Source organism: Ischnura elegans, chromosome 11 (genome assembly GCF_921293095.1).
Source record: "Ischnura elegans chromosome 11, ioIscEleg1.1, whole genome shotgun sequence".
In the NCBI taxonomy this organism is placed as follows: Eukaryota; Metazoa; Arthropoda; class Insecta; order Odonata; family Coenagrionidae; genus Ischnura; species Ischnura elegans.
The window spans coordinates 83,342,155-83,357,774 of NC_060256.1; the positions used below are offsets into that span (position 1 = coordinate 83,342,155).

At 40.8% G+C, this 15,620-nt stretch overlaps 1 protein-coding gene across 3 annotated transcripts in view; it reads right to left on the reverse strand.

Moving 5' to 3' along the window:
• The window catches only part of LOC124167959 (DNA polymerase alpha subunit B), a 55,016-nt gene that overhangs the window by 19,766 nt on the left and 19,630 nt on the right, over nucleotides 1-15,620 (reverse strand). For 2 of the 3 annotated variants that reach the window (XM_046546028.1, XM_046546027.1), the window contains exon 4: nucleotides 1,749-1,909. In XM_046546028.1, the coding sequence (XP_046401984.1) occupies nucleotides 1,749-1,909 (161 nt within the window). Of the gene's footprint in view, nucleotides 1-1,748; nucleotides 1,910-2,431; nucleotides 4,975-15,620 lie in introns of those variants that run through there. The other variant, XM_046546030.1, reaches the window with a different exon arrangement.

Sequence of the window (15,620 nt, forward strand, 5' to 3'; positions counted from 1 at the left end):
TTATTTCCAAAACATGAATCTTTAAAGGCTTTACAAAAAATAGTGAATAGTTGAGAGACATATCAACATAATCGAATGATAAATTTTGCACCAAACCCTCACACAAAAATTAATGAATTTTTACGAAAGCATAAATAAAAATTACAAATAGCAAGGAATGAAAATTTCAATAGGTCCAAACAACAAAAGGATCCGTCTAAAATCACTAAAATTAGACGTCAATTGAAGATATGCGATTAATTAGGGCCTTGTCCTGTTGCAATATTGAAAATAAAAGGGGTGCTACAGCTGATTACTAAGCATAATTAGAACAATACAATGGAGAAAACCAAGAAGTAAAAAGATTGGAATAGACCGAAGAAAAATTGTGGAGGGTAGAATACTGTGTGTATCTCACCGTTTGGAAAAGAGCATCAGAATCAACCTGAGCAAGATTCAGGGTGAATATAGTTTGTTCACTTTATGTCTGCAGTCGAGCTTTCGTGAGAGCCCGGATACTCTCGGATGACTTCGCTGATAGGGGAGGGGTAGTACCGAGAGAGAAAGAGGAGGAGCGAACATAATGTTGCCAAATGTATATAGCCGCCCTACTTTGCCACTGAAAACGTGTGAGTCATAGGTGGCCACAGGTATTCTGGCCCTGGCACCGAGACAATATACCTACTCATTTGGAAGGCATTAGGGATAATCCTTTCACAGAAACGCAAGACATTGTCAGGTACTGCGCTGAATGAGGCACCATTGGTGGAAGGCATACTTAGTCACATACAAGGAGAACGCGTGAGGTCTGGCAACACTGCTCCACGAGCAGATTCACGATGTTTACTCGAAAGAGGTCTGAGAGTGACTCACTGAGGCCACGCCTACTGTTTGCTGATTGGCAAAGGCAAAGTCACATGTCGAAAAATTTTCCCTCCCCTCATCTCCACTTGCTTTGGCCACACCAGCTCACCCGCAGAGATAAAATGAACAAAGTATAGGTAATAGCTCACTTTTAAATAAATGAAAACCAAGAGAAAATACTGTATTTACACAATGCTGTCACAAACACAATACTAAGATGAAACAATTTTTACTCCACTACAGAAAACATAGTTTTGAAAAATAACTACCGGCATCTACTAGAATAGTCCCTTCTGTTCTGTCCTAAATCTCCAGAAGATAAGTAAGTTAGAAATTTATGAAGTCTCAGTTTTTTATTTCATTTTGCATTTTTTTCAAAACTAAAGGCTCACTGAAGCATACAAACTCCTTAGAAGAAGAACCACCACAATCAATCACAAAAACTACGACAAATGTTTAGAGTGTATTCTTGCTTTAATGGGCAATCAAAAAAATTAATAACGGAATTGTTTACGGACTGTTTTGGTTATTCACTGAGATCTTCCAGGTTTTCAAAACTCTGATGAACCTTGAGCTTCAAACCCCAGGAAAAAAGCTGGTCCATTTACACTTGTTTTCACGCACAAAATAATTTATCTGAATAGCTTCTACCCTAACTTATCCAAGCCAAATTTAAGATTGAACACGAAGTTAGTGAGGTTTGTGGTACTTAGCCATAAACCATTTCCTAAACCCCAGTTCCCATCCATTATCTCCTCAATGAGTTTCCAATGTTTCATTTTCCCTGACTTCTAGCATCCCCACTACAAAAAGCAATGAATGATATTCTTTTAACAATTCACAATAAATACAAGGAAACAAGTGAGGTAATACTAGGGGCATACAAGGATATAAACTCCACTCACGTGCTTGGAGAGTAACTGGCAGGTGAAAAAGCCCCCCTGATGGGTGTAACGGCATAACCAGACCTCTCATTTGTAACAATTCCACTTTCATTGCTCACACGTGAAGGGGTCAACTCTGCTCCAACGTTCACCCTACTCCTTCCACTTCCCACTCGGCTAACCTGGGTGGAAAAAGTACAAAATATATTCACACACCGATCAAAGCCATAAAGAATCGAACTCAATTAATAAAATTTTCATTTCAGCAATACACCCACAAAATATGTACTAACAATCACATATTACAATCTTTGTATACTTATAGATTTTAAGAATAAGTATTCCAAGCACTTGCATTTGAGTCCCTGGGCCCATAAAACTTATTATAACCCTAGATATAACAATAAGAATTTCTATTTAAGATATCTCAAAAGAACTTGGGTAGAATCAATTTGAAGTAAACATATATTTCTTGAAACATGAAAAACCTTCACAATGACTTATTTCGTTATGCCTGCCAGCTAACAGAAATTTATTTATCACATGATTCAATGAAGTTAGTTCTTCGTATTCATATGGCAAAGGAACTTTTCATATTTGATACTAGATCATACAATGTCGATATATCCTCTTCACCATCAAGCTAAATGTAAAAATCATAAATGCTAAAGACACAAAATTTATGGTAAAACTCTAAAACTTACGAGGCCACAGGAGACTTCTAGAAATTCTCTCCTTTCACTTGTACGAACAGCATCACTTGTAGACCTCAGGCAGCCACCCTGGATGAGTGTGGATCTAGTCATGGTACTAAATACAACATGCACGAGACCAACACTCATCTGGGGATGAACTGCCATCGTATGCAGCTGATAAAGATGGGACAGCATTGCTTGACAAATCGAGAACACCCAAAAGCCACAGCTTCCAAAAGAACACGACAATGGTTACATAACAATAATAATAAGGAATAGACTTCATGATATATTAGCCAACTGCGTGAAGTTGCACGCCACGATTTCACTTTCATGGCTAATAACCAACTGGCAGATGAAATAATAGGCAAACTGTCCATTGATGAGTGTGGATCTAGTCACAGTATCCAATACAATGTGAAATAGACCTACACCCACCACTGGCATTTCACCTCCTCCGGACTTTCTCACATCATCTTACAGAAGATCTAAAAATCTTTTCAATATTTTCTCAGGGTTTCAATGCTGCTGAATACAATCCTCTAACTTGCATGAGTAAATGTTAGCATTAAAAAAATTACCATAAATACAAATTATAACTGCTACAGGCAATTTTTCACATTTATCATTTATTACTGGTAAACAATAGTATCAATTGCTAAATAGAAGACTAAAATGTTTTTGCCAAGTACACAATGACATGGTTCCACCTCAATGAGATTGATTCACATAATGTAGAAACTTATAACCCATACCAATCAGAAAATTTGTCAATTAATAGGAATTATCATCGACCACAACCAGGCTTAAGTAATCACAAACTGGAAGTGCACCAATCGAGCATCTTAAAACCATATGGTTAACATTGAGCATTTCTCTCTTACAAGTCGAAGGTGTAAAGCGAAGATATTACTGCTGGAGCAGAACAAAAAACCATTAGGATGTCAAAACTGCCAAGAAGTTGATAATGCCCTAGTATGTGCCCGCCTGCACCCAGTAACTAAGTATGCACACCAAAGCCCTAAGTTCCATGGGGTAAGCCCAAGAGGATCGTAACAAATGCAAAAGTAGTGGTACAGTTGAAAACAGTGCCACAAGATACTAGCAGAGCACCATAAGAGTTCTTAGGATAGTCCTAACAGGTTTCTGCAAATTAAGCCAAGAGCGTAAATTGAAAAAAAGAATGCTGTAGTAACCGTAAGATTATCTCTATGACCCCATCAAAAAAAACTTAATTCTACACTTGTATCCTAATTCTGTAACAAGACTACAGCATAAGAATGGGTTTTTAAGGCCTACTGATTGCATGCATGAAAAAGCAAAAGCTCTACAAAAAAGCAATTTAAAAAACATACCAATTGCATACAAATCTCAAATAAAATTAAATGCTAACCACAATCACAAGAAATAAGTTTAAAAAATATGCATATGAAAAAACATTCACCAAGCCAGAGCGATTTCTCATGCATTGGGAATTCCATGTGAATAACGAACTAAAATGGTATTAACAAGTTCCCATTATTTGACACAAATAGCCCATATTTTCCATTTACAGTAACAGAGGACAACCCAGGTCATAATGAAATTTTCAGAATAAATTCCACCAATAAAACAGCTTTCCCAAGCTGAAAAACTCAAAAATTAGGGTAAACTCTACACAGTTAGGCTTCACAAACGATCAGGTGAACAATGCTACCGATACCTCAACGAATACCTGTCCCGAATACGGGACTGTCCTGATAACCTGCGGGCAAGAACTTAGGAAATGTATGATAGAGGTTCCCCTGGGAACAGCGGGTCCCTATGCCAAACGCACGCATGAGAACATCCGTGCCGTGTGACGTAAAAATGACTTCTACCACCAAGTCTAGCTTGAAATTTAACTTCTTTTCGGAAAGCTTGGAGAGTGGTGGAACAAGTAACATTCCGTTCATTAAAATAATTCCACAAATATGGGTCCTGGGGTTTGTATTACGGCAATTATCGGATATTCAATCAAAAAAATCGACGTAGTTTATTGAGCGCGATGAGATAGAGAACAGTAATACGAGATGGAAATTAATAGAAAAAAAATTAATTGAAAACCAGAGCCGAAAAAATGATGAGGATATTTGGGCAACCCGAAAGAAACTATACATCGCGGCTCAACTGAACGTCCTTCGCGTCCCAATGATTTCAACCGTTGTAAAAAATAGAACACACGGCACAAAAAGAACACAACAATCTACCAAGTAAAATTTCGGAAAAAAAATTATAAAAACTTTCGGTGAAGGCTTTGATGGGCGACACACTGCAAAATAAAACTCGTGCGACACACGCAACCATAAAAACGCATTGAAAATTAATAGAAACAGGCTACAATGAGCACAAAACAGTTTGGTATTTAAAACTACATTTCACAAACACGATGTCACTTCCCAATAACCGAGCCACATCGACGAGAGAGAAAAACGGAGCTCATCTACGACGCGGCCTCATAAACACGACATCTGTAGGGCAACGGCCGACGGTTTCAGAGCACAGTGGCAAGATGCAGACAAACGGCCGTTCAATTCGAGCGAGCCAGACTGAATGAAGGCCCTGATTGGCACAGAAAAGGCACGAAACGGGCATGGGGAGAGGGGCGAGCGGCTGTCCTTCCGATTGGGAGTAGTGCGTCCGTAAATGGGGGCGGAAGAAAAAATAGCGAACAATGTAGCTTATCTTGTTAGTCTTTGCCGATCCCTAGCACAATGTAGAGCTGAAGGTATAATATTGTGAATTCGGAAGGATGAGAATGAGCACGAAAGTTGATGAAAGGAGACGAACCAAGAAACTATTCACGGGGAAAAAATAAGAGGCAATCAACAAACAAACATTTAAAACCCGTCTCCTCGCGAACTGCAACAATTTCGCCCTAAAAGTTTAGAGTGAAAAAGTAAGTCTACACGAACAATAAAGAATACACGCACAAAATGCCACAAAGCAAAAGTTTAACCGTTGAATTCATTGTGACATTAGTTGATCAAACTCAGCGATAGCAACATACAATTATCACTCTTCCGGGAGTCAAAAAGGGATACATGGTATTTGATTCTTCACTGAAGAATTTTACATCAACAATTTTTTTAAACTCTCAAGATCTGAAACAACCATGAATGAAGATTTCAAAATGGCGTTGAACCATTTTGATTCTAATATGAATAATTTTCTATACAAGCGGATAAAATAATACACAAGGCGGATCGTATTTCGACGGAATTTAAGTGAATGTTGAATGCGAGAGGTGAAAGTCAAGTGACAGAACAACTAGAGTGACAAAGGAGTGGACTGCAATTGCCATTAGCAAATACGATAAAAAATACAGGATACCCCAATTACCACAGGAACAGTGTTGTTTCGTATTTGCTCAAGTGCTGAATACTTGATAATCGAGCGATGGGTAATATGCCAATACCAATAACCACATTAGGAATTTTGAAGTATATTACTTTCACTATCATTACAGGCAGGTATGCGTTGGAACAATGAGCTAACAACCTTGATATGCCCCAATGGTTCTGGAATAATTCAAGTTCAAAAATAGGGTATGTAAAAAAATCAGCGAGGTTTCGTCGAAGGATCATTAAGTTCCCTCTTTTATTTTAAATATCCTACAACATACTCGAATATGGCATCACCATAGTGCAACCTTTTTAGGGATACTAACAGTATGAGCTACACAATGAATACCATTGCAAAAAGGAGAGCATGAAAAAGAAAACTGTATTAATGTCCTAAGAACTATTGCAGTGAATTCATCAAGTTAAGTACCGTAGGAACAGAATTCCTAGAATTTAGTATTTTATAAACCTCTTATTACCACTTGACAATCAAGAGATTTAGGGAATGGGGTGTTTAGGGTTCATTCAGTAAAGGCAGGAATTTTTTAGGTAAAAAACTGACCTTCCTGGAATATTATATTTAAGGGAATAAGATTTGGTCACCTCTAAAGCCGAGTCGGCGCCTATTTTCAGTTGAGGGACATGTCCTCTCTTCAATGGTCACGGTCAGATGGCTAACACAGGGCCGTGATGTGTCACGCGTCAAGGAGCTGGGCCGCCGAATATAAAAAAATACGAACAGGAAACAAAGGCACGCCTCGTGAGCAACGGGTGGGAAGCGGACGAATTTGGCGCAGCTAAAAGTCACCACAAATATGAAATACTACGAGAATAAACTCAAGTTCCTTCCAGCTGATTCCACTGACCAACTTCGACAAAAATATTTAAGGGCCCAAAAGGCGGAAACGCACTACGTGATGGCTTCAAAGCAGCATAATACGAATTTCTTCATCCCAGAGAGGCTATTAAACAATGAAAAACTAAGAAAACTACGGAAAAATAAAACCTAACCAAGCGAAAACGCACTTAACGCACGAAACAGAACTTAAGTCTGACGCTTGCTATACAAATCCAGTGTCGACGGCACTGGATTTGGATAGCGGTCGACGGTAACTGTGCCACATTAATTATAATAATAACTGCATACTAGTATGCTTTAGAATAAATACACAATTCAAATTCATCAGAGAACAATGCCGTAGCTTTGGATGTATGCCCTGGGTCCATTAACCCTACCTCGCGGCGATCACTTTCCTTAAACTCTACTAATAATGCATTTATAACTCGTCACGCTGAGCGATTCGCCCAGCACCCGCCGGGTCCCCTACGAGGATCGCATCGGCATACCCTCTAATCCATCGCAGGGACAGACCTCGCCAATTAAGCACCAAGAGCAACAACGCGCCCGCATCGCAGGATAAGTTGGTGCAGGGCAGAGGGAAGCTTAGCGCGGGCTGAGTAGGAGGGGAAGACCCGTGGGAAAACTACTAGCACGCGTTGCCGGGAGAAAATGAATGGTAAATAGGCGGCAACAATTGTGGGGGACAGGGGGATGAAAGCCACAAGCCATGGCACGCGACCAACGGCACAGAATCAACATCTCGCGTGGTTTCTCACAACAGATGGGAATATACACCCATAGGGGACAGACAACACAAAGTAAAAATAAATACATCATACAAGGGGCTGAGTTAGGAACAAATTCAGAGTTTCCACAAGAACCCAAAGTTACTTTTCGATGTAATTTTGATATTTTCCAGGCGGTTAGCTTACACATGATTTACCGCTATCACATTCACTGATGATAAATATTAACCTAAAACCAAAGAGTAAAACGAAATTTCTTTTAAATCTCCAAGAGGAAGAGAATGGGGAAAAACATTTGACAAACATCATATGCGTTTGTTAACACATTTTTATTTTCTCTGGAACCCATGCAAATAAATTCTCCCGACTTCCCGTATTCCCAGTAATCTATCCTCACCTTCAAATAAGAAAACCTCAAGTACTAAGAAAGCATTATCAGTATTATATTTCGTACGATTGACCCATATTGAGCCGCAACGAAGCAAACGGCGAATATAACGTTATAGATTTAACAAGGGATTTTTGACCAGTGGTGAATACTTGATACACAAGAATCGATTGGAATAACGAAAGGGAGCTTCTTTCCCAATCTCATTCATACAAGACTACATATAATGATGGCTATGAACTGAAAAACATTTCGACTGAGTAACCTCGTTATTTATTGGATTTTATTATATACTATGCGAAGCGAGCAAAAAATATTCCCATCAGCTGACTGCGAGCAACGTCTTACGTTGGAAAAAAAGGTCTGGTTAAACCGAGCCATGCGATTAGGTAGATATCTAGATAAGAAAATGATAACACAAGAAACGCTATCGAAATCATCACTGTTAGTGAATGTACTGAATACATATGATTAAAAAACTGAAAGTAAACCAGAAAATTAAAACGCAGAGCACACGCTACTCGGAATATAACGGCTACAAATTCTCCTCGTTAGGATGTCGATGAGTAAGAAATGCATTTATGTATATTTGATTCTTTTTTAACAGATTACAATTTTGAATGCATACTTAACTTCATGAGGGTCGATTATCATCCGGTCACCACACTGATCCGACCCGGACTTTTCCTAAACAGTCAGTTTACAAATGAAACTGGTAAAATGTTAGAGCGTAGGTTTCCGCGGCGATGGTTTGATCTCTGCATTTCTCCAGGGTTTTCTTCCGCGTCAGATTGTTGGTTGACAACAGTTTCGCTGGCCTTCGACCTGAAGACGCTGGCAGGATAGCCAGCGAAACTGTTGTCAACCAACAATCTGACGCGGAAGAAAACCCTGGAGAAATGCAGAGACGAAACTGGTAAAAATTAAATAATGGTAGCTATTAGCTAACGTATTTGCTGCCAGATAATTACCTAATCGAAAAAACATATTTCGAAAAATGTTCCTACAGCAAATACCATTGATAACACTTGAGAATAACACTCAATACAATTGAGAACAACACTCATGACCGGCCGGACCTTTATCGCGACGCACCACTAGTTAAAAACATACATCAACTTGACGATTGAAGGGTATATACATTTAAGTGTGCGAACCTTATCAACATTGGCCTACTTCTCGACTTCGAAAATTCAAAGCCGTTATATTCCCTGAAGCCAAGTTTTTTTTACATTAACATCAACTCATTTCATCCTGAAAATTTCAAGATAATAACTTGGTTAAATATAACATTGCAATCTTTACACTGAACTTGTGTGAGCAAGAGGCTTTGTGGTAACAACGAAACGCGTCGTGTTCTTATAAATTCAGTATAAATATTGTAAATTTTTAATTAACAAACGTTAATTTGTCGCGAAAATACAGAATACGCCAGGTCAAGAGGGAAAGATTTGTCAGATTATTACGATCTGAAATTTTCCCAGGTCGGGGCTGTGTAGGAGTCTTTAAATGGCATCCATAAACCCAGGAGATCATACCAATTCAACGGCAGTAAAAGTGTTTAGCCGCGAATGAGACCCAAGGCGGTAGCGCGCCACCAAGTGGAGGGGTAAAGCCGATGGAAGTCGCAACGCGAGATAAACCAAACGGGAAGAGCCGGCAAGAGTACACACGAGGCGGAGAAGTGCAATTCGAAAAGGGGAGAGAAGAAAGGACAGACGCGTGCCGAGATGATTCAGGCATGCGGGCATGACAATGAACGGGCAGTCCCTCATCTCACCACCGCTCCAAAAACCCCTAACTATCAATTAACGACGACAACACGACATGGGCGGGTGGGGTGGTGTACGGGGTGGAGCGCCCGTAAGAGGCGTCAGCTGTGCTGGAGCATCGCCGGCAATCACGCAACGAAAGAAATGACGACCGGAGTGACTCAAACTGTCTTCCGGAGATTTTTCATCGCGAATGTGCGGCGAAACAACCATTAAAAAAACATCAGAGCGGCCTTACGAAATCATTTTATAATGTCAGAATATTCCCAATGAGTTATTCCCTTCCAACTTCGGATGAGTGAGAAGGAATGGCAAGTAACTAGACAGTTCACTACTGCCTTTCACGTCTGAGAGCTACGCCTATAGATTAAAGCCAGCTGTTTAACTGAAGCACATTGCACGACTTCCGCATTCGAGGGTCAACCATCGTCCAGAATAGACATGATTCAGTCTTGATAGAGGGAATTATCGGGAACAACAGCGCAGACTCAAGGATCACTTCGCAAAGAACGAAAGATCAGAACGCATTCGAACATTATACATCAGAACCTGGAAATTGAGAGAAAGGCAACCAAGCATTTAATAGGGACAGCGATATAACGATAGGCGTCTCATAACGTGAAGGAATACCGAGTATGAAACTAGAGGAGTAAATGGTGGAGTTCAGCAGTGCTTCGAATAGGACACACTCGACAGATGGCTTCGAGGGCAGAGCATGAAATAATTCGGAAGACACCTAAATGGACTAAACTACCGATAAATACGATGGACAAACAAATATAATCTGGAGGCTACAGGTGAGCAGACGGGATCTGGTCCGGACCGTATTCTTGCTTTGTCAATAACAATGATAAAATAATCTCCAAATGTTTAAATGGGAAAACGACTGCATCGCATGATGAAAAATATTCAAGGCAGCAACCGATAGGGTTAACTACCAAAACGCATCAGAAGACCGCTCCTATAGTACGTTCGTACACAGCAGTTATTATAAGGTTATCTAACATTGAATTATCGACGATGACTTTCGCTTTGATAATTCATGAACTTCCATGCGGCGGACTAAAGCCCGATGGCCCTAATTGACGCATCAAGAAAAACTTCTCGTGTTACACCATCGCCAATGGTAAATCCGACATTGACAGTCCTTGAGCGTTCAGTGCGATACAGCTTCCGGATAAATTGCGAATTGAAACAAATATGTACATTTACTGAAATCGTGAAGTTGAAGAGCTAAGTGAAAAGAAAACGCCGTGATAACGTCATATGAGACATTGGCGCAGTTTCTATTAAACCAAATATGTATGTATACTGATGTCGGGAAATAGAAGTCCTCGGTCAAAAAGAAAATGCCCCGATAACAACATAGGTGACGTAGACTGTTCAATTAATTCGAGGATTAACTAAAGGTCAAAATTACCTCACGCTACTTCGTTCGTTCTTCTAATGGGAAATCAAATCACTGGATACGAGAAATAAAGTAGTAGATAATCAGAACAAGCGATATCGCAATAATACGATTTGAGTAGATTATAGCCTCGCACACTGATCGTCATAGCAACCCGCCAGGTGTCGGGCGCTGAGGATTATGGAAGAGGAAGATGCGGAACGGCAGGTAGATGTCCTAAGGAGGGATGCGAGGACGCCAGTGCGCAACCGGACAGCGCACCGATTGTTACGCACGCATCCACCCACCCCGTCAGAGGAAATTCGAATTTTGAAAAAAGTCCGTTGCGGCCATGAGGTGGTTGACTCCCACAGCCGTTCCCACGCCTATGGGAGGGGGAATGGATAGTGCAGGTGGGCCGGAGGCGGATGGAATCTAAGGAACCGGAACGTATTTTTCGGGGGAAGGCACAATCAAGTCTTGAGACGGGATTTCGATGCACAGCAACGAGAAGCGGCGATACCAACCTAATTCGATGATAGATTCATATTGAGCGCGAAATATGCCGTGATCCCATATTTCAACATCAACCAGTAGCGAAGTGCATTCAGAAGAAGCATCACTCTCGCTACATATGTGCCTTACTAGCATTAATAGCAAAAACCTTAGCTTAAATCAAGACATTTTTGGGATGCATCAAGTGGAAATTAGTCAAAATTTGCATGTATCATGTTTAACACGATATCGTACCAACGTAACCTCTAACGATGAGGTTGATCTGCTGTACCTCATGTAGGAGGAAGAGAGAATAACCGAAGTTCCGAAGGTGAAGGTAGAACAAACATAAAATCAACCCCATAGCAACTGATGCTGCAGCTGAAGCTGACCACACTTAGAAGGGCGATTAGAAGGCTTACTTACCCTCGCTAATCACTAATTAGGGTCTGACGCCAAGGAATTTACCTGGCCAGGAGTTAATGGGGGCCAACGAGACGTCAAAATACCGCTAAGCTAACCAGAGACGGGCAACTACGGAAATGTTAGCATTGTGTTCCTTCAGCTAAAATTCTTCAATGGACAAAAGAAAAATGGATTTTTTCCAACTGAACACTCGCTCCTCCCCGATAAAGCATTCCACCCCTATAACGACATTTTACGAAGGCCACACGGTATTGTACTTTCAAAGGAAAAGTTAGCCCTCGAGGTAAACACATCAGCTAAACCTCGTGGTAAAACCCCCCGACTATCATACTTCATGAACGATTCTACCTTATTCCAGTCAACAAATTATTACGAGACCAATGAAACGATGACGCCGCACAAATATCGAGATTTTTTATCGATCTTCTAACACGAAATAGGATAATTAAATACCAGCGGAATAACGACATCCTGGGTTCAATCGCCAGGGTATACCTGAACATTCGCCTAGTTGAAGAGCAATCCAACGGGAAACTGAATAATATTGTAATTATTAACACTTAATAGAAGAGTATGATTATCTCATGAGGAATCATAATAGCTTGTATACCACGGAGGCGTTAGTAGACGCAATCGACCATGTAAATATTTAAAGAAAATAAGGGAAAGTATCTGAAGCCATTTCATTAAACGAGTAGCGCCTTGAATGAGAACAAATTAACTAAAATTATTACTTCAAAATACACGTCGTCTACATCAATACTGTTGAGTTCACTACCGCAAGCATTCTGAAAATTCAGTCATCCATTGAAACAAAAACTTAACATTCCAGGCTTCCAGGATAAAACTTGATGCCAACAAGTATTTTTCCTTTAATTACAATACGAAAGGAATTGTCTTTACTACCTTCAGAGATCAGATGTTAAAGTTAACATTAAACATTAACGACAATAATTACAATTCGAAGTAAAATACTATCTGGTGAAGAGATCGTGAAAATCACTATCGCCGTGGCATTCAGAAATTTGGGACAATCAGATTAGATAACAAGCAAATATCCATCTCGCAAAAACGTGCACCATCACAAAAATTCCCTGAACCAATTCAGGTAAGCTTCCGAGACGGAATGGCTGATCCCATTCACAAGTTCGGTTCATTTGCATCAAAGGCAGACGCAGCGAGACGCTTTTGGAGGGGGAGGGGTTGTCAGGACAACACCCCTCACTTATGTAACCCTGACGGAACACGATTCGTCCGAGAAAAGAATGAAGATTGGCCGAGGGAGGTCAAATTTGCAAAGCTTAACCCCAGTGCGGAGGAGACGGAGAAATTACGAAAGGTCGGGGCGAATAACAAGATCCACCAAGAATGATGCGCGAGCCATACGCAGCAGGGAAAAGCTGATGGCTAAAATTGAAAAAACCACAGAAAATGAACACTGAAATGTAGAAAAGTAACTCCTCTAACCAATGTTCCGCAGTATTAGGCTACTTTGGCGGAAAAAAGAACAAAAAACATAAAACCAATGTCTTGAGTAGTATTGTAGATACTTAAATACAGAGATTTCTCAATAAATATAAAATGTACACATTTCCTTCTAAATATATAAGTAAAATGAACTTAGCCTATATTTCTAAATTATCCGAAAACAATCTTTGAACGACATTTCCACTGGCGCTGAGGACCACAAAACTGATCACGCTCTAGGGAAGACAAAATTCTCCGAGATTATAGAACCCAACTTGCAGTCGTCTGTTCTCATGGATACTGTGGGCGAGGGATTGATCATTGATATGGCCTTTCATACACCAAGGAATGCCGCTCCAAACAACAAGAGTCCCAGAAGTAACACAACATCTCGTCTGCCGTCGCCAATGAGCCTAGCATGGATTTGCAACCCGCCTCAGGTGCGATGTAACCATGCGCGTCTACAGCACGGAAAGGCAAGGGAAACCAGGGGGGAGGCCAGAAAACCACTCTACAACGCAAGCCCAGCCAAATTGCAGCCAACAAGAGGCGCTCCCAATCCCAAGCGTCAGTCATCCGGAAGAGCGCACCTGAGGCGACGCCGGCAGGGGTGGCAGGGGCCAGTAATCACCACCCCCGACCAACTTCCTGCCCCGCTCCTGTAGACACAAGCATACGCCGATGCGCACATGAAATCATAGCCATAAGCGGAAATCAAAATTTTGGCTCCAATCAAAACGAAGTAATACAATTACTTAATAAGATATTATAAAATAAATTAATATTTTCGTGGGCCTTTTAGACTGGACAAAGTTTCGCTTCAAGTACCAAAGAGCTACGAGAGCTAATGGAGTTATGGTAAGGTGAAATAATTGAGTCAAAATTTACCCAATAACAACGACATGTACTGATACATTTAGCCATATATCATCGTATGTAAAAGCCAAGGTTCTTAAGAACCTTATGTAAGAGCCATCGTTGAGAAATGTGGGCGTGAAGCGTGCTACATCGAAAACAAAATGTATTCCGGGACATCCCAACGATGGTGAGGGATGGAGATGGGGGTAATTTCGACTACTGGTATTTGTAACATATTCATAGTTACCAACATCAGAGAACACAAGAAAAAATTACATTCAACAATTTGATTTTGAGAATGACAAGTTCCCTTTCGCATTTCTTTATGGTTCGGGTTACGATTAATATTCGCGAGCACAACGAAATAAACATCGCTCATTTGCAAGTCCCCCTGACTAAATAAGTCGAGCAGAACTTATGAACGACGACAAATACGGGCGGGAAAGATGGAAATGGTAAATAATTCACGCGAGTCAAAAAGGACGACCAAACGCTCCCGATTGCAGAGGCAACAGGCTGTGAGGTGAGGGTCCGCGGAGATGGCTAGAAGCGTGGAGGGGGGAAAGGAGGGGAAACTGGAGAGGGCGACGACCCTGTGGAGGCACCAAGGCCAAGGGCGGAGTGAGGGGGTCTTCACCGAGGTATTCCAACGAGGGGAGACCCGTAACCTGAAATGACTTCCGATAACCGCGAGAGAATTTGGCAAGCCACAAATCGCGCCACCAGGCCAGAGAATCAGTCACGTCCCTGTCCCCCCAAACAAAATTTACTCAAAATTCTGGGGTACGTTAGGGTAAGGTGGCCAGAAAAGCTTACGTGGTTGGAGTTTTTTAAGTATAAAACAAAACTAAACTCGTAAAAAAGAGGATAAAATGCAGGAAAGAAAGTTCAAATATTCACTGGAGAATGATACAACATTTCCTAACATACGCAATACATGTTGTAAAAGAACAACTATTTACAGTACCGTAGATTTTAATACCCACAATTCGAAAAATGGAGAGTATCGCGGGACTCGATGGCAGAAAGAACAAAATTTTAACTAGGAGCCGTGAACACAAAGTGCGATTTACTTCGCGAACCGATTCCTACAAAAATTGTGTTCAGTAATAAATCCTCCATAAAGAATAAAACCCTTCAGCATAAACAATTAATTTTGTACATATCCCATTAATAAGCCTTCGAGTAACATGTATGTTAGTCTAGTTACTTCGTTGGGGAAACACAATAAAAGGAAACTTTAACGGCATGACTCCGTAAATCCATTCGAAGAGCAACATTCTCTTTGCAAACTGGGAATCCGCAAGGCCCATACAAAGGCCTAAAACTAAGAGGAACAGTATTTAGTCACTGCCGACCGGAATATTGGACCTCGTCGCGAAATACCCACTGGTCACATAATGTGAGCGAAAAGGGCGTCTGTGGTTCACGAATAAGACAGGGGCAAGGCTGGTTC